This window comes from Pholis gunnellus (genome assembly GCF_910591455.1).
Source record: "Pholis gunnellus genome assembly, chromosome: 17".
NCBI lineage: Eukaryota > Metazoa > Chordata > Actinopteri > Perciformes > Pholidae > Pholis > Pholis gunnellus.
This window is the reverse complement of record NC_136544.1, coordinates 17,029,139-17,049,158: the sequence shown is the minus strand read 5'-3', so window position 1 is coordinate 17,049,158 and position 20,020 is coordinate 17,029,139. Positions and strand designations below refer to the sequence as shown.

General features: G+C 44.1%; 3 protein-coding genes across 6 annotated transcripts; 1 reads left to right on the top strand and 2 right to left on the bottom strand.

The window, feature by feature from the left end:
• Window positions 1-563: 563 nt before the first annotated feature.
• Window positions 564-2,974, bottom strand: rps11 (ribosomal protein S11). Its single transcript, XM_079177049.1, has 5 exons — window positions 2,916-2,974; window positions 2,269-2,409; window positions 1,939-2,014; window positions 1,140-1,269; window positions 564-760 (listed from the first exon to the last, which is right to left on the bottom strand). The coding sequence occupies exons 1-5, from the start codon at window positions 2,928-2,930 to the stop codon at window positions 637-639; spliced, it is 486 nt and encodes a 161-aa protein (XP_079033175.1). The 5' UTR covers window positions 2,931-2,974; the 3' UTR covers window positions 564-636.
• A 272-nt stretch (window positions 2,975-3,246) lies between these two features.
• Window positions 3,247-6,386, top strand: baxa (BCL2 associated X, apoptosis regulator a). Its single transcript, XM_079177427.1, has 6 exons — window positions 3,247-3,323; window positions 4,112-4,160; window positions 4,249-4,407; window positions 4,505-4,640; window positions 4,756-4,860; window positions 4,963-6,386. Exons 1-6 carry the CDS (start codon window positions 3,293-3,295, stop codon window positions 5,059-5,061), a joined length of 579 nt encoding a protein of 192 aa, XP_079033553.1. The 5' UTR covers window positions 3,247-3,292; the 3' UTR covers window positions 5,062-6,386.
• An 843-nt stretch (window positions 6,387-7,229) lies between these two features.
• On the bottom strand, window positions 7,230-19,225 carry map3k14a (mitogen-activated protein kinase kinase kinase 14a). 4 transcript variants are annotated; one of them, XM_079177431.1, is made up of 16 exons: window positions 19,186-19,225; window positions 13,232-13,507; window positions 13,062-13,143; window positions 12,741-12,966; window positions 12,041-12,436; window positions 11,823-11,957; window positions 11,602-11,731; window positions 11,134-11,262; window positions 9,729-9,833; window positions 9,478-9,635; window positions 9,217-9,367; window positions 8,744-9,064; window positions 8,540-8,649; window positions 8,060-8,186; window positions 7,852-7,952; window positions 7,230-7,729 (listed from the first exon to the last, which is right to left on the bottom strand). In XM_079177431.1, the coding sequence occupies exons 2-16, from the start codon at window positions 13,491-13,493 to the stop codon at window positions 7,568-7,570; spliced, it is 2,595 nt and encodes an 864-aa protein (XP_079033557.1). In that variant the 5' UTR covers window positions 13,494-13,507; window positions 19,186-19,225; the 3' UTR covers window positions 7,230-7,567. The 4 variants fall into 4 exon arrangements, with proteins under 4 accessions (XP_079033557.1, XP_079033558.1, XP_079033559.1 ...); XM_079177432.1 differs by lacking the exon at window positions 19,186-19,225 and adding an exon at window positions 15,165-15,291; XM_079177433.1 differs by lacking the exon at window positions 19,186-19,225 and adding an exon at window positions 14,929-14,948.
• Window positions 19,226-20,020: the final 795 nt, after the last annotated feature.

The following is a 20,020-nucleotide window of genomic DNA, read 5'->3' as shown; positions in this document are numbered from 1 at the left end:
ATTGGTAGTGTTCATTAAGGAAATACAAATCAAACTATCTGGGTAGAACAAAGGTGAGGGTCTTTTTGTATTTACTTGCAAATCCTGGGCATTACTGCATTCTTGGTAGTGCTTATACTTATTTAATACAATGTCAGGAGTAGGAAGTTCAAGAAAAAAACAGCTTTTCTATTGTTGGGATTCATATTACGTCTATTAAGTCTACGAATAAAATAATTTCTTAATAGTTTGGCCCTAACAAACAGCTACCCGATCACTACCTCTGAGCAAATGTAGATCCAGTACTGCCCACTGTCCAACATAAACCTATATTCTACAAATTAAAAAAAAAAAAAAAAACTAATTCAAGTCCTCCTCCAAGTGTTCAGACCAGATATTATATTGTAGTCATCTTTTATCAAAGACTTAGTTTGATGTTCTTAATTATCTATAGATTTAATCAGGATTGTTTCCCTTTATTCCAATGAGTCGGCCATATACAACTCCTCGTCAAACACCAGAGCTGGTTATGTTCATGCATTGTTTGATGTTACGGGATGATAAGACAAAACACAGAGACAGCATTTTAAACAAGGTTTTCTTTATTTGACAGTGGAACAAGTTGGCTCACGACAGCCTTCCCGTTCACCGGCACGCCTAAAACTTCTGGAACTGCTTCTTGGCTCCAGCAGCCTTCGTCACTTTGAGGACGTTGAACCTCACGGTCTTGCTGAGCGGTCGGCACTCTCCGACAGTGACATTGTCTCCAACTGTGACGTCTCTGTAGAAATACACAAAAAGAATATGTCAACAGGTGGTAGGGGAACATCTGACCAGGACGATAGAGATTCAGCCATGATGGAGTAGGTGGTGTTTAGCAAAGCTGCATCAGTGTTTGCCAAAAGGCATTATCGTCACAGCTTCTTGAGCTTGGAAGACCATCGTGAGAAAACATCATTTGCAGCAAGTTATGATCTACTTTTTGGGGCTGATAAAACATTAACTGACATCTGGACAACAGACTTATAATAAAATTTGTCCAGGGGCGCACTATTTTTCAAACCTTGAACATATACATTTCCAAGTCTGGAGAACAACATTTACGACTGTTTGCTTGGACGGCGGAGCCCTGAATTAAAAGCATGTGAGCAGCGTCGTACCTGAAGCAAGGCGACAGATGGACAGAGATGTTCTTGTGCCTCTTCTCAAAGCGGTTGTACTTGCGGATGTAATGCAGGTAGTCACGTCTGATAACGATGGTCCTCTGCATCTTCATTTTGGTAACCACACCTGTAGACCAAACACACAAAAGAAAGTTAAATACAACGGTGTTGAATGGCATTCTATGGTCATTGCAGTGAACGCTGAAATCAGTTCATCTTAAATGGGATTGTCACGGCAATGCATCAGTGTTGCCATTAGGCACTGTCGTCAGCACCCAGAGGGCTTGGAAGACCATCGTGAGAAAAACATCATTTGCACGACAGTGACAAGAAAAAAGGAAATTCAATGTAAAGTTTGTAGTAAGTTACCATGTTAAAGACACTGGCTCTGGCTTGGGTTGCTTCACCTGTACAAGGATATGTTGATTTGCAGTCAGGAACATTGCTAACCTTGTGCTCAACAGTTACAATTGAGACATCAATACTCACAGTACCATGGTGGACATTGTAACAAACGGAATGCTGGATTTAAACCAATTTCACTCTCGAGACTTCAAGTCTCCTGTACACTAGATGTAGTCACGCCTTGTCAAAACTAATGCCCATTATGGGTTCCTTTAGCACATATTTCAGAAAATGTATGCACCTTTAGTTGTGTTTACGTCAGGTTAATTTGTAGTGTTCTTATACTATTGTAGCAGAGTGTGATGTTTAAATGACAGCAGGTTATCTGTTGCAGCATCCCAAGCCAGTGTCAATGGGCTAGTGTTTAAATATACTGTAGTGTTAAACTCACCAGAGAGGATACGGCCACGAATGGAGACATTTCCAGTAAAGGGGCATTTCTTGTCAATGTACGTGCCGTCAATAGCCTGGTGAAAGCAAAAAATATATATGGTTAGTGGCATCCCATGCATATTGCTTTGCTATAAAAGCATATATAAGGTATATCTATAAGGTGATTTTTATAACTAATGTGACTGCATCAGCATTGCCCAAAGGCATTATCGTCAGAACCCTGAAGGCTTGGAAGACCATCGTGAGAAAGACATCATTTGCAGCTAATAAAGAAAAAAGCACAACTATTATACATGGTTTGAATAATATTCGGACCAATTCAAGTTACCTCTCTTGGAGTTTTGAAGCCCAGCCCAACACTTTTGTGGTAGCGGGGGAGCTTTTCCTTGACCTCCTTGCCACCATCTGCGACCAGAACACGCTTCTTGTTCTGGAAGATGGTGGGCTGTTTCTGATAAGCCTTCTCGGTCTGTGAAACAAGGAGATCATCGAGGTGAGACCACGTGAAGCAGGAAGCACGTTAACTTGGACATCCGCACTTTCACGCGCTGGTAGGACACATCCATATAACTCCGCCCGGCCTAGCAAAGATGACTACTTCAACGTCGACTTCCTCTAATAAGAGACTCAAATTAGCTGAAACGACATATTGATACACAATTAGATGGGGTAGGTTTAGAACAACATTTTTACCGTTTACAGTACATACAAAGCAATGTTCTGCTAAGAGTTAACGTTAAGTGGTAGCAGGCTAAGCTAACCTAGTTAGCATTCCGGCTAGTTTTACGCTACACGAGGGTATGCAGAACGTTAACAACAAAATGCCAGATATAAGACGCTCTCTGTGGCTTTAAATGGCTCGTGGTTGTGTAGTAAGACCATGTAACGGCACATACTTAATACATCCCGATAAATAGTTCATTTAAATGGTAAAAATAACAATTTAAATTCACCACGCCGTTTTCCCGAACGTACTTGTGCATCCGCCATCTTTGCCTGCCGAGTCGTAAAGAGGCCTATGGTTGCGCGCGACGGTCTGATGAAGACCGCGAGGAACAGGAAATGACGTTAACAAAAAAAGGGCGAGGTCTCAAAAAATGCAAAACACGTTTGTTTTGTGTCGTTTAACGTTACTTCACCAACAGATATACGCGGTAAATTATGTAAAAGTAGCATTTAAATTGTTCATTATTTATAAAATATATTTATAAAACACATCACCTCCACTTATATGACGTCATCATATCACATCAGCCGTTAGCACGTCTGAAAACCAGTTACCGCAAATATAATTTTGTCACGTGATTACACGGAAGCGCCTCGAGTCGCGAGCGATCTAAACAGACAACAAGATGGCATCACACCCGGGAGGAGGCGATCAAGGTAACAAGCTAGCATCGGCAATGTTTTTTTAATTAAATTGACTGTGACAGTGTCACCAACAGTGTGGTAGACATTGATACTCTCACACTTGAACAATTAGCTCTTGTTTTTTGCGCCTGTGCCTCGTTTGCTTTGCTAGCAGCAACATTAGCTGAACTGAGGTTAGCAACATAGCTAACCTAACTGAAACGTTAGCCGCTACTCGTCGTTTGTATATAGCTTTAGGTGGCTAGTTTGGTTAGCTGATAGCTGTAGAAGAGTGAGTTAGCAAATACGTGACAAAACCGAAACACACATATCGGGAAACTATCGTTATGTCTTTTCACACTGACAACTTCAAAGTCTCGGGCTCGTTAGACGTCAAATATGTTGAAGCCACAACATTGACTAACTTCATAATGACTTAACGTTAGCACCAATTAACTTAGATGACAACTAATGTATAAACGCTACTGCTACCTACTGTCCCTCAAACGGTTCTTTTACACACAGACACAGCGGATATAATGAGTAATACAGCACAATAAACATACAGTTAGACACAAATTATAAACAAAATAACAAGCTTTTTTAAAATGATCTGTTATTTAAAGTGTGGCTAATGTAGGTGACGTCACTGTAAAGTGTGGCAAACATTCAGATTGACGGTACAGTGACGGTATTCAGATTGAAGTTATACCAGCAGCACACATTCTTCAATTCTTCCCTCATTTATTTCAGATTTGAGATAACTGGTTGTATAATGGTATCAGTATTTGGGTGATTTAACACCGACCTTTGTCTTTCAGGCAATAGCAAAGACCAGATACTGGAACTAGGAGCTGTTTTGTTAAAAGAGTGAGTATATACTCTACGGTTGGGCTTCTCATGATTGAACAAAGTCAGATCATACTTTATTACCACCTGTTTGTGTCTCCCTGTGTAGCTTCATCTACGAGCGGGTTCAGCGGCATGGAGATGGCAACACTGCCCTGACCAGGACACAGCTGGGCGGAGTGGAGCTGAGTGACCCAAACCACAAGAAGCTGGCCATGTGCCTGCAGCAGATTGGAGATGAGTTGGATGGAAACGTGGAGCTCCGCAGGTGAGCTGCCTGCCTGTGTGTCAGGCCTGATGAGTTATTAATGAGCGTGTTTTACCGGTTTAGCCTGTCTGTAATCACAAAATGTTGTTTTCCCCAGAATGATAAACAGCTCTTCGCTCAGTCCCACAAAAGAAATATTCCTGAAAGTTGCCGTTGAGATCTTTTCAGATGGAAAGTTCAACTGGGGACGGGTGGTTGCCCTGTTCTACTTTGCCTGTCGACTCGTCATCAAAGTGAGTTCAGCAGCTCTGTTGTATGTCGCCTCATAATCAAAACAAAGTTAGAGTTATGATTGAATAACAAAGCCCTGAGCAAAGTCTGACGCATCTCCCTTTCACACCGTCTCAGGCTCTCGTGACCCAAGTTCCTGATATCATCAGAACAATAATCAGCTGGACCATGGACTACCTCCGGGAAAATGTGATCAACTGGATCAGGGAGCAGGGTGGCTGGGTAAGAAGCTAGCTCAAACTTGTATATTCTAAGTAAATAAGCTTCTGCTCCTGATTGCTAGCATGGCACATGCTAATATTCGTGTCTGTTGTTGTTTTTTAGGAGGGTATTCGATCCCACTTGGGCACGCCCACATGGCAGACGGTGGGAGTTTTCTTGGCCGGAGTTCTCACCACTGTTTTAGTCATTCGCAAGATGTGAGGAGTTTGTGATGAGCAGACATGTGAGAGATGGGAAAGAAGTACGCCTGAGGTTCATGGGGACATTCACGTGAAAGAACATCTGAATGTGAGCAGAAAGAAGTTAACGGCAGAGTGAACAAGTTGTACAGGGAGAGCTTGGATTTGGACACGAAGAGCCACTCTTCGTTTCTGCCTCCCTTTCATTTCCAAGGACTGGGAGACTGAACGCATTGTCACACCCATAATCCCTACGCCACTGAGGAAGTTGGCGGAGCATGATTACATGCACATAGTGTGTGTGTGTGTTTGGGGGGGGGGGGAGAGTTTGTACGACTTTAACAGGGAATGCATTTTAAGTAATTTATTTTTTACTCGGTATAGACAACAACAAAAAACATACATGGCATTTATGTTATCTGCCCTGAAAGATTATATGGACTAAAGTTAATTTTTCTTTTTTTGCATCATTTCTCTTTTGTTCCACTCGGATTGCTTTTGTGATCTCCTCTCTCTCCATCCACCTCATCAGGTGCTACAGAATCCATTTTCATATGTATTTGTGAGTGTTAACTGGTGTAAATCTGTAACCATCTGCTGCCAATGTTGGAGGGTGGTCACATCTCATCGAGTTAAGAAAAGTTATTTTTGCAAACAATTATTGGATTAAGCCGGAAGATGTAGATGAATCTCATCTACGATAATATTTGGGCTCAAAACAACCCCAAGTCATTTCTCCCCTTGAATGCACAGCTCAGCCTTATTTTCAGTGGGTAACTTAAGGGCCACAACAGGGATTTATGTACAAAGTTATGTTTATATTCAACATGAATCATCACACGGTAATAAAACAGTCACATGATCTCAGCTGTGCAACATTTAATCATTATGCTCCTTTTGGGACATTTTGACCAGCATTGTGACCTTAATGTGGCTCCCACTTAAAAACAAAAACAAGCCCTGCCTGTTGTTGTCTGTGGTGTGAGTGAAGCTACGTCTCATGACGTTTCCTGTTTGTGGACGATGATCTGCAGACACAGACGGCACCGGGTCGCTCACAGATGCTTACCTCACGTCACACAGATTCAAAGTACTGTACGCCTACTGGCGGTATTCAAACTGCAATCTTAAATACAGCTGGCTTTTTATACATCCTTCTTGTTTGTCAGTGCCTTGGTGGTGTTTTTTTTTTTTTTTTTACTATGAAATCACTTTGATATTCTCAGATTTTCACCTTTTTCTATCACATTTGTAAAGCTGAAATTAGTTTCCAGTCCCCCGGGAAATCTTTTTGCTGTGATCTTGTCTGTTGTAATATGAAAAATAAATCTTTTAACGCTGACTGTAGCTATGTGTAATTTGTGGAGGAATCAGTGGCATCACTATGAAAAATAAACCTGATCATAAACTAACTAATCAGCATGTCAGCATGCTAATGTTAGCATTTAGCTCGAAAAAGTGCTGTGCCTGAGTGCATCTTCACAGCCGCTAGCACGGCAGTAGATTCTTAGAGCTGTTTAACGGCATTAACAGTATGAGTGGAGCAGTATACAATATGTCTCGAGGGAGGTATTGATTGAGTTGATAAAATATGTAAATTTGGTAATTTTCTGCTCTACAAATTAAATGACAATCAGCAGTTCGTAAATATATTATAGAATAGAAAGATATTATAGCCTGTTGGAAGTTTTTTAGACTCTAAAGTGGACAGGCTTCATGATAGGAGTATTAATATGCTGAGTAAATGATGTGGTTAGATTATGATACTGCTTGTGTTTTGGGGTCACCAAAACTCCTGAGACTCAACTTCAAGGGCTCAAGAATGTCAAATGTGCAAATGTCATGGAAATCCAGTCACTGCCGCACTTTCAAAGTCACTTTCAGGAAGACTTTTTAAATTGTGGTTCAGGGGGATTTCTGTTCTCACAGCGGCGATAGAGGAAAGGTCAGAAGGTCATCACATAGTTCAAATAGTGATGTAATGTATCAAATATAAAGACCTGACCGGTAGTTGTCCTCTCCAGACTTTAGTCCAGCAGGCTGAAATAGAGTTCAGAAGGTATTTAGAACCTGGGAAAGTAGTTAGAAAACATCAGAAATGATCACGGTCACTGCGAGTTAATTAAATAAAATACTGTATTATAGACTGGACCGTGAATCAGTGAGATCAATAACGTATCACACACACTGCATAGTTCCAAACGCTGTTTATTGACTAATACACACTTGCAATAAAAAAGGCTTCATGAAAGTGGTCCAGAAAGCTCAGCACAGTGACTGAATAATGAGCACGTTAGAGACAAAAAGTAACACATCAGCCCCCAATATGTCATCAAAACACGGGACACGTGTGCTTAAGACCGAGGACGTACTGGTGGATTTATTTTTGGCCCATATGAAAGGAAGCACAGTCCTCCCACATTGAGACAAATTGAAGGCAAATATTTGAAACAATTCTACAGAAGGCCATGTGTGTGTGGGACGGTTGCGGAGGCAGTGCGGCCGATGGACGGAAGGAGCCGTGGTGTCTATCTGGTCTCCAGCACTCCGTCTCTGATCCTCCACCTCCAGGCGGAGCTGAAGTCCGGAGCAGGAACACAGCTGAGCTCCAGACCGGACTCCTGCACCTCCTCATCGTGAGCTACCTGCTGGCCCTGCTGGGTTTCCAGGGTGAAAACCCTCTCAGTGATCTAAAAAAAAAAAAAAAGGAGCACACGTAAGCATTAAACAGATGTGAACAGATGCTTTTAAACACCACAGAAGCAGACACGTGTGTGTGTGTGTGTGTGTGTGTGAGGCTGCTGTTCCTCACCTGATCACTGATTCCGGTGGCGATGTGGCCCACCTTCACCCGGCGCGTCTCCCTGATGCGGATGCTCCTCCTGTTGAAGTCTCTGATGCAGACGTCCACCCCTGAGCCGATCACAGAGCAGAGAGGTGCACGTGTTACAGTTTAGTACGGCACTAAATAGTTTTTATAAAAGAGAGAGAGAGAGAGAGACGTTAATGTTTTATCTCACCTTCAAAACAGCAGGGCGGTGGTAGCTGCAAGTCCATACTGGAGACGTGCACGTCTGGCTGACTGTTGTAGGAGAAGACACCAGAGCTGAAGTCTTCTCCTGGACTCAGAGACCAGCGGCCAGAGTCCTAAAATAACACGAAAAAAAAAGAAAAGAGGAAGTCAAACAGTGAGTCTGTTAATACTTCAGCCAAAATGGAGGAACACCAAAGAAGCTCTTTCTTATCTTGAGTATTTGGACAGGTCAAATTAATACATTTCATAAAGATTTGGAAATGTCTTATTCTGCACAGCTCAGATAAATGATAAAAAAATAAGTGTTTAAGTTATCAATGTAACCGGTCATGATCTCACCAGTGCGTAGCTTTAAAACTGGGATGTATAACAGGAAAACAATTTTAATCTACGTGTTGCAAGAAGACGATGGCAATTAAAGCGCAAACTTTTGCCCTAAACTGATAAACTGTGAATGTCGGCTCACCTTTTTGTCCCACGGCTCCCAGGTGGAAATAGGGTCGCTGCTGAGACACGACAAGAGCTGCTCCTGCATCTCAGCCGAGTGGAGCTGGGACAGACTGCTCAGGTAGAAATCTGAGAGATGAGCGGAGACGAAAACGATGAGCGGAATTCAAACGGTTAACAGAAGAAAGAAAGCAGAGCTGTGAGGGGGGGGGGGGGACCTCACCTCGCTCCAGTTTACGCAGCTCCAGTTCAGGCACAGTGGTGATCTTGTGGCCCCTCTTGTAGTTGGGCTCAGGGATCAGCGTTTGTGGACAGAAAAGTGAGCCTCGCTTCGACTCGTTACAGTCGGCCTCTCCATCCTCCTCCTCCTCCTCCTCCTCCTCCTCCAGGCTCCCTGTTGTGATCACTTCCTTAACAGACTCCTGATGCTCATCCTCCTCGTAGCTTACGCTGCTGTTGATGCGTTGCAGGGAGTCGGGAGGCTTGCTGGAAATATAAAAGGGCTCTGTGTAGGGTCCCCTCACTGGACTGGTGAGTCCTCCCACTGCAACCACACAAACACAAGAAGCCTTCACAAACTGAAGATGACCAATGCTTTCAAGGGGGTTAACCAAATTCACCACAATGTGTTATTTACATAGATTTGACTGTGTTTATGGATGTCTGTATGGATGCACCTCGTGCAGGTTTAGTTACCTTCTTTCAGAGCTCTGGCAGTTTTTCCTTTGAGCTCAGAGGCTGACGCTCTCTTGGCCGGATCCTTCTGAAGTCCCGCCTTGATAACCTCCTTTGTGAGAGCGCTGCAGCTGGGTGGGATCTCCCTCAGTGGCGGCGGCTCGTTAGCAATCTGTTACCATCGCAAAGACGGACTCGGGTCAAAGGCTGACGTTGAACACGCCGTGAAGAGACCAAGCGGCCGGGTGTGGTGTGTCTTGTGTGTGTCGCTGTGAGGCGTACCTTCAGGTAAAGTCTGCATTTGTAGTATCTGGTCCACGGTTGACACGCGTTGAGCATGTGCAGTAACATACAGCAGCTGCTCCACACATCTGCTTTGGCTCCGCGGGGTTCCGCTTTCACGATCTCAGGGGCCATGTGGGTCTCTGTGCCCTTCAGATCTGCATCGAATTACACCGGGGGAAAACAATAAGACACACGAGTGGATGCGTTTCACGTTCCTAACTGAAGCACTAGAGTTGCTCGGTGTTTACCGGTGGACCCGCTGAGGCTCTGTCCCTGGTTGTCGAGTCTCTCTGCGTGTCCAAAGTCGCACAGGAAGGCGTCTCCGCCGTCCTCCGACAGCAACACATTGTCAGCTGTGAGGGAAAACAAGCAAGAGTCAATGATCCGCAGCGTTACCGCTGATTTCCATGACTTGTGCCGTGTAGTTTATGGGAGACATAATTAGAAACAGGGCAGCTGCGCAGACACAAAGCAGTCTACGGATAAAGGAGCAACAAATAAGAGGGAGCTGTGATGTCATCGAGGGACAGCTGCTGCTGGAGACACTTTATTAAGGAGTGAGCGTGGAGCATCAAACAGACAGCAGGTGGCGCCTGAGCTGCAGCAGCATTATCATGTTTGTCTTCCTGTTCCAGTCTGTTTTCATTCTCTTCCTCTAACTCAGTTCTCATTTTTGTTTTTCTCTTTCCTTCTTTTGTTATTTCATACTTCTTTCCACTTTGTTTTCATCCTCTGCTTTCTGTTCTGTCGTCGTGCTTTTGTTCTCCGTCTCTCTAACTACTTCCTGCTCCTCGTCCCATCCCCCCGCTCAGTTTCGTTCTCCCTTTTCTTTCTTGCTCTCCTGATTCTGTGCACATGCGCCGCCTCTAAAGATCAGCGGTGAGTCACACTGTGGGAAATTCCCAGCCCGTCGTCTTCACTGTGGCAGTCTGGTTTCACAACACAGGTGCTGAGGATCAGATCTACTGTATCGATGACACTTGTGTTCCACACAACAGCTGCAACACTAAGACACCAAATCCTCTGATGAGAACTAATTAGAAATCTGAATTATTTTAGTTTTCCACTAGTTACCCCAACAAGTAAAGGCTGACCCATTTAGCTCTACTGTTTACTGTGTTTGTTAGGAGGGTAAAGTACCAAAATCTGCTTCTCGCTTTGCTTTTGTTGCATTTCAGAAACGCAGAACAAAAATATTTTAATATAAAATGCATTCAATGACCCTCTATGTTTGAGGATTTCGGCAATATCTCCAAGCCCTACCCTCATGGCTGGGTTGTGCAGTTTTGGACTTATAGCGTGACGTCGGCTGGCTTCTCTCCAAAACTTAATTCAGTTTAAACTTTTCGCCTGAAGGTTTCTGGTTTTATTTCCCAGCAGCCCTTGCGTCCCCACCGCCGCAGGTTAAACGCACTACCCGCATTCAAATGAATGGGAGCACTGATGTTTGTGATCTAACGCAGCCTAAAGATGATGCTTAATTTGAGATTAAACATAGTGGATTCAGGACCAAAACAAATAAAAGTGCTACATTACACGTCTTTTTATGTCTGTCAGTTTTTAAAAATCTGTTAGAGGGATTGTAGTTATGACTTTTTATATTTTTCCTATGATTTATAACATTCTAATATAATATCCACTTGTATAACGTACCTTTAATGTCTAGATGCACCACTTTTTTCCTCCGTAGGTACTCCAGTGCTGTCAGGACCTGCGAGTGGTAGTGGAGACTCAGGTCCTCTGGCAGCCGGCCGCGCTCCGCTATCAGCTGGCCCAGCGAGCCTGGAACAACAGATACGGTCAGACCGGGTCAGAGATATCTTGTCAATATTTACTTCTACGCATTGCCTGATTCAACTATTCCTTTTTTATTACAGCCTGGAATATGCTGACAAAGGAAAAGTGTGAGGTATGTCGCTGTGTTTATCAAGCAGGCATCTCCCATCGCTACGCTTCAAGGAAGCTCAACAGTCATTTCTGGCCTCACGGAACCGCCCACATCTCATCTGTCTTTCTGTAATCTTTATCATTCTCATGTGTTTGCACTTAAATTCATCACATCTCACAGAAACCACTTAATCTTTTAAGTGTGTAAAAAAGGCACACGGGAGGCTTGTTTACCGGATTTGTGGTCCATGATGAGGACGACGTTCGGCCCCTCTCGGACCACTCCAAAGAGTTCCACCACACGAGGAGATCTGAGGGCACTCCACGCACCCACCTCCTCGCTGCTGAACCTCTTCAGGGCGATCTGTGAGGAGAGGACGCAACAACAGCGTGAGCGCACTTTAAAAAAACTAGGCAGCGGAGACAAAACAATGAACAAAGAGGCTCTGTGTTACCTTTTTGACTGCGAATTTGAAGCCTGTGTTGACATCTTGAGCGCTGTGTACTTCACCGTAGGAGCCCTCCTTGATGAACTCTGTGAGGACGTACTCCCTCCCTTCCTTGTATTCAGAGTCCACAGGCTGGATTTTCTGACAGAATAAGAGAGAAACACGTTAGTTTGGCTGAGGCACATGAGACAGAAAAGCAGACGGGACGTAAAAGCAGAACGTACCTCGTTGTAGAAGATGATTCCCTCAGTGCCGATAGAGTCGGCTGCTGAGCGCTCCCCTTCCTCTTCCCTGACGTCCCTCTCCACGTCTTTGAAAAAGGGCCCCGCGTAGCACGGGTCCCCCTGACTGACGCTGCCTCTGAGGCCCGCGAGAGCCAGCGAGCAGTCTCCCTGCAGACTGCCGAGGGAGTCCGAGGAGTCGCTGTCCTGCCCGTAGGAGTGGAGGCCGGAGAGGGGTCCGCGGACCGGGTCCCCCCAGTTGAGGGGCGAGCAGCTGGAGCCTGTGTTGTAGACCTGTCGGCTGTAGACAGACGGCCCTCTGTCCTGCTCCTCTGAGCTTTCAATGCTGCTACAGCAGGAAGTACTGAGGTCGCTTCTCCCCCCAAGAGACGACTCATCCTACAAAGCAAGCAAAAAAGCCCGACAGATCAGACGCCATGATGTGGACGTTCTCAGGTGAGGTTGCTCAAGGGCTCGGACGCTCAAGGCCAGGACGGGCAGCGTTGTCGTAATTCGCTGATTCACTGTCACAACACATGTTTGCATGGGAATGTCTGCAGATCGAGCTTCCGAAGATGATTCACAAGGAAAACGCTGCAGGCTCCCTCGGTTGTTTTGAGTACAAGTCCTCCTTAATGGCAGTTTCAATATGTCTTTCATATGTGAGACTCAACGAGATGTGAAGAATAACCGGAGTTCTTACCAGGATCCGGACCAGGGATCTTCCACTCTCCTGTTCAGGGACTCCGGAGCGCATTCGGTGTCTGTGCCGCTGCCTCTCCTTCTTCTTCTCCACTTTTTTCTTGCTCTTGCGCTTCTGCCTCTTCCTGGTCTTCTTCCTCGGGCTGAGCTGTGCCGATGAGCTGCCCGGCTCCTGGGCGGTGCAGGCCGTGGTGGGGCACGCCACATTGTTGTGCTCTGCGGGGAGACTGAAGTGCGGCAACGATGTTAAAACGGCATCAAAGAAAGCAGTACGACCTCTGCAAACTGACACGGAGGGTGAAATGCAGACGGAACAACAAACCTGCTGGTGAAGCAGTTCGGGGAGGGAAGAAAGGAGCGCTCGGAGCAGGAAGGACTGAACTCCTGGGAGTCCTGGGTTTCACCTGAGGAGAGCACAGGGGGTTCAACTCTCTGTCCACACAGGTGTTTCATTTATTATGAAATAAAAAACTCAAAAAAGGGCATATTTACATTCAGCTTGGGCAATGAAGGTCGAGGTCTTCAGGGGCATTTCTCCCACTTGCTCTGCGGTCCCATGTGTGAGGAGTTTATTGATCAACGGGTTGAGGCAGGCGATGTAGCCCATCTTGCTGTCCTTGCCGCCCTCCTCCTCCTCCTCTTCCTCCGCCTCCTGCTTCGCAGCCGAGCAGGACGGGTAAGAACCCTTCAGCTTGGCCTGGGACGACCCGGAGAACGGTGCTGTCGAGTTGAAGATCCTTTGCCTCACCGCCATTTCATCTGCTAGATCTGAAGAGAGAGAGAGAGAGAGAAGATCACAGCAAACTGATAAGTCCAGTGCTTTCTCATTAATCATTCATGTCAAATCAGTCATATTTATCATAACTGATCATATGTGCCGGAAGCAGCTCTTTCCCCAAACCCTCAATGGCACCGTGTGTCTGAGAATAAATGGATCAATTAGTAGATTAATGGAGTTGCCATGTTGCCTGATGAGAGTTTATAACAAGGCTGCAACTTTAGATTAATCCTCTCATCTATAAATATGACTCTTTAAATGTCACGTTCTGTCCGTCCACCGGTCCAAAACACAAAGATATTCAGTTCACTGTCACCAAGAAAACACATGTGCCACAAGAAACACAAGAAAGCACATTTTGCTTAATTTTCATCCAATCGACTCATCACTGCAGCTCTAGTTCATAATAGTTAATATTCTACAGCAGCAATCAATAACAAACAACATTTAGTTCCATGTTATGCAACACAACGTTGCTGCCCATCATCTGAGTGACTGACCTTTATATCGTGACGTTCCGAAAACTACTTCCCCACAATGCAACAGAGGACTTTTTACTATCTGACTATGTGTGAGTGACGGTGCCCAAAAAGAGGAAACACTGCACAGTGACAACCAAAGACAAGTCTTATTTATTTATTTGTATTTAATTTGAATGCTTGTTCAGTTTTAAGGGGCTGAAAAGTTAATTTAGTTCTTTCAAAGATCACCAGTTGAGTCAACTTAAGATAAGATGTTTACTCTCGTCAACGGGTAACACACTGCGATGATACCGCGGTTAACTACACATTAATAGGTAGGTTTGAAGTTAAACGCGCTCCGACTGGGCCGAGTGCGCTCTGGATGGCGGTGATCGCTTGAACTGAAACTTTGCGGTGGGCAGATGAGACAGGAAACTCAACCCCGGCCTTGTTTTGACAGTTGCAAACTTTGCTGAATGCAAAGTGCTCCGTTTCACTCAGAGGAAGTCGACCGCGGCACATGAGACACACGGGCCGAGGCTAGATTCACGATGCAGATTTGCACGATTGACTTGCAGACGGCTCGGAGGTTACAGAACGTGGAAACATGTAGGAGTGTAAAACCGGCTCACTCAGCGCTGGTGACATGGAGCATTAAATGCAGTTTGAAAGGCACAAACTGGGGCTACAGTTGCACCAGTGTGTCCCTCACACTTAACCGCAGCTTCTTCCTCGTCACTCTGCCTCTTTCTGCAATATAAACATGCCGCTATAGATATTCTTCATAGACGTCCTATCAGGATCAATCCTCACATCTCGACTAAAACAATCGCACAGCTGCCACAAAACATCTGCCCGGTAACGCTCCCGACAATACTCACACAAGTAAAGAGGATCTGACATCAAACCGTCGTCATGTTTCAATGAAAGCCGTTTCGTGGTGCCATTACCTGGTGTGTGCCGACTTCACGCACTGCAAGATATAGTACCGTGATAAAGCAGCTCAACTGTCACTTCCTCCTTAAGGTGCTGCCGGTGCTCAGAAAGCCCGGCGTAACACCACACCCAGAGGACTTTACGTGGAAAGGAAGTAGAGAAAAAAAAAACCCACTGAGATAAACACAACCACAAAAACAACTCTGTGTGTGTGTGTGTGTGTGTGAGGCAGAGGGGCGTGTAGACGTACCGACAGATGACAGTCTGAGCTGCTCTCTCTCTCTCTCTCTCTTTCCTGTGTATAATAAACCGGTCCTCTACATCAGTAAAACTAGCTGTTTGTCCGCCTCGTCCTTCACGTCTCACGACTCCGTCGCTCCTGCTCTGCTCAATGCTGGCTCTCAGCCAGGCCTGGGGAGGGGGAGGAGCTTACTGACAAGGACTTATGGGAAATGAATCTCCACTTCCCCAAATTTCACCTCCCTCCCTCCCTCCCTCCCTCCCTCCAGCGGGGCTTGCTCTTCCCTCTAACTAGATGAAAGGATAACATGTTCGCTTATGCTTTTGATGACCGAGTGTGGGCAGCACTGTGTTTCTACGCCTGTCACTCTAAAGAAGAATCAATAAAAAGCAGAATAAGGACAAATAAGATCTTCTGTAATTGGGTCACAAACAGCACAGAACTGTCCCCCACACTGCTAAATGAAATGTGAGAGAGTTGTGTGACCTTTCGTGTGATCTGATACCCTGATGAGCATGTGTGCCCTGTGGCTAATATATATATATATATGAGTCTGTCACACCCACACACACTCTATACGACATGTCACGAAAACACAAAACAACCGAGCAGACGTCTGATTTCTGATGTTCTGAGGATCTCGTGGAAATCTTTTGTGATGGAGGAGAAAGCGTGTGAGATGTCACTTTTCTTCTGTCGTCTATCTGAAACAATCTCTCTCTCTCTTGCTTTTTTTCTTCTCGGCAGCAAAAACAACAACTTAGTCATATAAAAACCGCCACAGCACACAGGAAGTCAAGGACACCACTTGAGAGAAGCCGCCGCGAAACCAACAACACGTTCAACGAATGAATCGAGAGAAGAGGACGAGTGCCAGCAGAGACAGAGGGATGAGGGAAGGTCTCAAGTTCCAAACTTCATCGGAAGATACGGCCGATAAAACACACGTGACGCAGATACAACCGTCCGGATGCTTTTAGTCGATCGACTGAACTAATCCCAAAATATTTTGATAATCGATTAATCATTCACGTCATTTTTAAAGCAAAACATCACGACTATACGCTCCTCAGATGTGAATATTGTTGTTTTTTCAGTCCTCTATAACAGTAAACTGAATATCTTTCACTGTTAGACTACACAAGACATCTGTATGTTGTTTATGACCTTTATGATTTATTTCCTAATATTCATAATGCTTAAGTATTTATTTATTTTATCTCACGGCATGTGCAATATTTCACATATCTGTTTCAGTCTTTGGTGTACTACCGTACCGCCATGTTTTAAGTTGATTGCAGCTGTATTTAATGCCCCTGCATGAGCAGGATTGGAGACAATAAAACATATTTTAACTTTTTAAGATAAGATATGTTATTTTCTGCCATTTGCTGACATTCTAAAGTCGAGATCAAACAATGAATTGGGGGAAATAATTGGAAGATGAATCACTAATGGACACAATCATTAGTTGCAGCTCTAGTTTGGCTCGAAAATATCAGAAATAATAATAGTAAAAAAGAAATACCCATCACAATCTTCCCACAGTAATGTCAACAAATTGCTTGTTTACAGATAGAGTTGTTATCATTGGACGACATGAGATTGTAGACATAATAAGCTAATAACCTGATAAGTACACAAACATGAACCTTAATACATATTGCGGTACAGTCAATATTAATCTAGCTGTGCTGAGAACTGCACATCCAGTCAGTGGCTATACTGAGCCGACTGCTGCTGCACACCCACACAGATTAATGACATTCCTGAGCCTTTAGTAAGGATGGGAACAGGGTCTCAACCTGAAGTCGGCCTCACAAAACACACGGCCGAGCATTCCTGAAGGGAGACGCAGGAAAACGTCCCACAGACCTGGACTACGCGTTCCCACAGCATTTAGGAAAACATGCAATGACCCCACTAATCAGACACACCTGTGTCTCTTCTTACTTCCCCTTTTTCTTGTTTCTTCAATAATTAACGACAATGAAGACAAAGGTGTCGTTACAGTAATCTGAGTCCTCGGTTCCCGACATTTCATTTCAACTCATCGTGTTCTGTACGTTATGTGACAATCCTGATTTAGATAAGGAGACGTGGGCTGCAATGTGATCCGCTTTGTTTTATATCAGTGAGACGGGAACTTCTTCAGGGTTTGAACTGTTGATCTGACAATACAAGAAATCCGAAGGTGTCAACTTGAACTTTGAGAAATGAAAATGTTCATGTCTCACTGTTTGTTCTAGTCCAGGAGTCTGACACTAGACCAGGAGTCTGACACTAGACCAGGAGTCTGACACTAGACCAGGAGTCTGATACTAGTCCAGGAGTCTGACACTAGACCAGGAGTCTGACACTAGTCCAGGAGTCTGACACTAGACCAGGAGTCTGACACTAGACCAGGAGTCTGATACTAGACCAGGAGTCTGACACTAGTCCAGGAGTATGACACTAGTCCAGGAGTCTGACACTAGACCAGGAGTCTGACACTAGTCCAGGAGTCTGACATACTAGTCCAGGAGTCTGACACTGGTCCAGGAGTCTGATACTAGTCCAGGGTCTGATACTAGTCCAGGAGTCTGATACTAGTCCAGGGTCTGATACTAGTCCAGGAGTCTGACACTAGTCCAGGAGTCTGACACTAGTCCAGGGTCTGACACTAGTCCAGGGTCTGATACTAGTCCAGGAGTCTGATACTAGTCCAGGGTCTGATACTAGTCCAGGAGTCTGACACTAGACCAGGAGTATGACACTAGACCAGAAGTCTGATACTAGTCCAGGAGTCTGACACTAGACCAGGAGTCTGACACTAGACCAGGAGTCTGATACTAGACCAGGAGTCTGATACTAGACCAGGAGTATGACACTAGACCAGGAGTATGACACTAGACCAGAAGTCTGATACTAGTCCAGGAGTCTGACACTAGTCCAGGAGTCTGACACTAGTCCAGGGTCTGATACTAGTCCAGGAGTCTGATACTAGTCCAGGGTCTGATACTAGTCCAGGAGTCTGACACTAGACCAGGAGTATGACACTAGACCAGAAGTCTGATACTAGTCCAGGAGTCTGACACTAGACCAGGAGTCTGACACTAGACCAGGAGTCTGATACTAGACCAGGAGTCTGATACTAGACCAGGAGTATGACACTAGACCAGGAGTATGACACTAGACCAGAAGTCTGATACTAGTCCAGGAGTCTGACACTAGACCAGGAGTCTGACACTAGACCAGGAGTCTTCACTAGACCAGGAGTCTGACACTAGACCAGGACCAGGAAGGGTCCGGCATGTATTAGTGCAGTGTGTCAAGGGTGATACATGTAAAACAACTCAATCTGCTAGATATGAGCCAATAAGGGCGTAATGTCTAATATGTCAACTAGGCACAAAAGAGCAGATAATGGCATGAAATATACATAAATAATAGAACACATTAAATTAGGTTAATAGCTATTCTTATGGTAACTTCTAGGTAGTTAGTAATAACACATTTATTTTGTTTTCTTACTTATTACATGTGTATAACTGTGCATGCACTAGTTGTAACATGCTACGTTTATTTTAAGATTATTATGATTATTATTAAAGTCCTGTCTTAGACATACAGTCAGTAACACTGGAAAAAGTAGAAGCTGGAGAAGCGTTACAGCAGTTTTAATCGCAGACATCTGGCTTCAGCCATTATGAAAAAGTGTTGTAACATGTTAACATTAGAGTTAAACTTACAGTAACAGCAGCTAGCGTTTACTGTGCGGACCTTTATTCTGTTTAGCTATTGTCACAAACCAAATACGATCATAAAAACTATATCCTCCAGTTAGCTGTGTTGTTGTGCGAGTGTTTCTCTCTCACTTCCTTCTAGATTCACCGCCATTTCACATAAAACTTACATCACGTTTGTCATTCGTGAAGAAGTTGAGACTTTACAAGTCGTCGTCTAAAAGGAGATTATAAAAGACTGAGGCTCATAAAAGCGGTGAAACTATTTAATTTAACGATAAATGTACAGGAGACTTTTTACTTACCGATCCTCCAATTAGTAGGCGTCGGCCGATGGCGATCAGATCAGTGTGTAGCGAGAATTATGACTTCCGGTTCTCATTTCAAACTAAGTCAATTTTACAATAAAGGTATCAAAATCCTATGATAGACAAACTATTTGTCACTGTTATTATACTTACTATTATTAATTGTTTACTTAAAGAATCTTGAGTACTAGTAACATGTTAAGCATTTTTTTTTGTAAATGACAGTTATGCTTTTAATTTGAAGCTGAACTTTCTGGACTTCCGGTAAACGCCTCGCCAGAGGAGGTGTGAAGACTGAAGCGACTTTTAAACGCTTTTATAGCCCCAGTGCTGTTATAAATTAGACAAATTACCCATTTTAATCCCCTGCTAAATGTATGATTCTAATCTATGTTTTAGTACTTTTATGCAATAGGCCTTCTTTATCTGTTACTTGCTGTCTGCTCCTACAATGATAACGATTCTTTGCTTTAAATAAAGTTAGAGTGTCCCAAAGGTTTTACATGGCTTTATATATCTAAATTTGAATTCAACACATATATTATACTTCTTCTAAATAGGATTATCTGTACTGACACATATTCACCACAAGATGGAGTCATAAACTACTGACAAAAGGCATATTGCAGTATTATTGTCTGTATTGACATGTAGCTGACATTAATGGTAATCATACTGTAATGGGAATAATTTGAAGATATGACCAACATGTTCAAGTTTAGGAAAATAACATGTAAAAGGGAACCTCATTCACACTAGTACAACTTTTAATAAAGGAATGATACGGTCTGTTTTTGGGGAGTTATATAAACAATGTGCAGGTTTGCTAATA

What these genes read in the sequence shown, in the direction of transcription:
- rps11 (XM_079177049.1), bottom strand. An exon ending in TCGTGGCCGTATCCTCTCTG is followed by an intron (nt 1,270 to 1,938) that starts GTGAGTTTAACA and finishes TTTGGTCTACAG; the next exon opens with GTGTGGTTACCAAAATGAAG. An exon ending in CATCTGTCGCCTTGCTTCAG is followed by an intron (nt 761 to 1,139) that starts GTACGACGCTGC and finishes GTATTTCTACAG; the next exon opens with AGACGTCACAGTTGGAGACA.
- baxa (XM_079177427.1), top strand. Translation starts at nt 3,293, where the DNA reads ATGGCATCACACCCGGGAGGAGGCGATCAAG. An exon ending in CCCGGGAGGAGGCGATCAAG is followed by an intron (nt 3,324 to 4,111) that starts GTAACAAGCTAG and finishes TTTGTCTTTCAG; the next exon opens with GCAATAGCAAAGACCAGATA. An exon ending in CCTGTCGACTCGTCATCAAA is followed by an intron (nt 4,641 to 4,755) that starts GTGAGTTCAGCA and finishes ACACCGTCTCAG; the next exon opens with GCTCTCGTGACCCAAGTTCC.
- map3k14a (XM_079177430.1), bottom strand. Translation starts at nt 14,881, where the DNA reads ATGTCAGATCCTCTTTACTTGT. An exon ending in GCTGCGTAAACTGGAGCGAG is followed by an intron (nt 8,650 to 8,743) that starts GTGAGGTCCCCC and finishes CTCATCTCTCAG; the next exon opens with ATTTCTACCTGAGCAGTCTG. An exon ending in ACCGCCCTGCTGTTTTGAAG is followed by an intron (nt 7,953 to 8,059) that starts GTGAGATAAAAC and finishes TGATCGGCTCAG; the next exon opens with GGGTGGACGTCTGCATCAGA.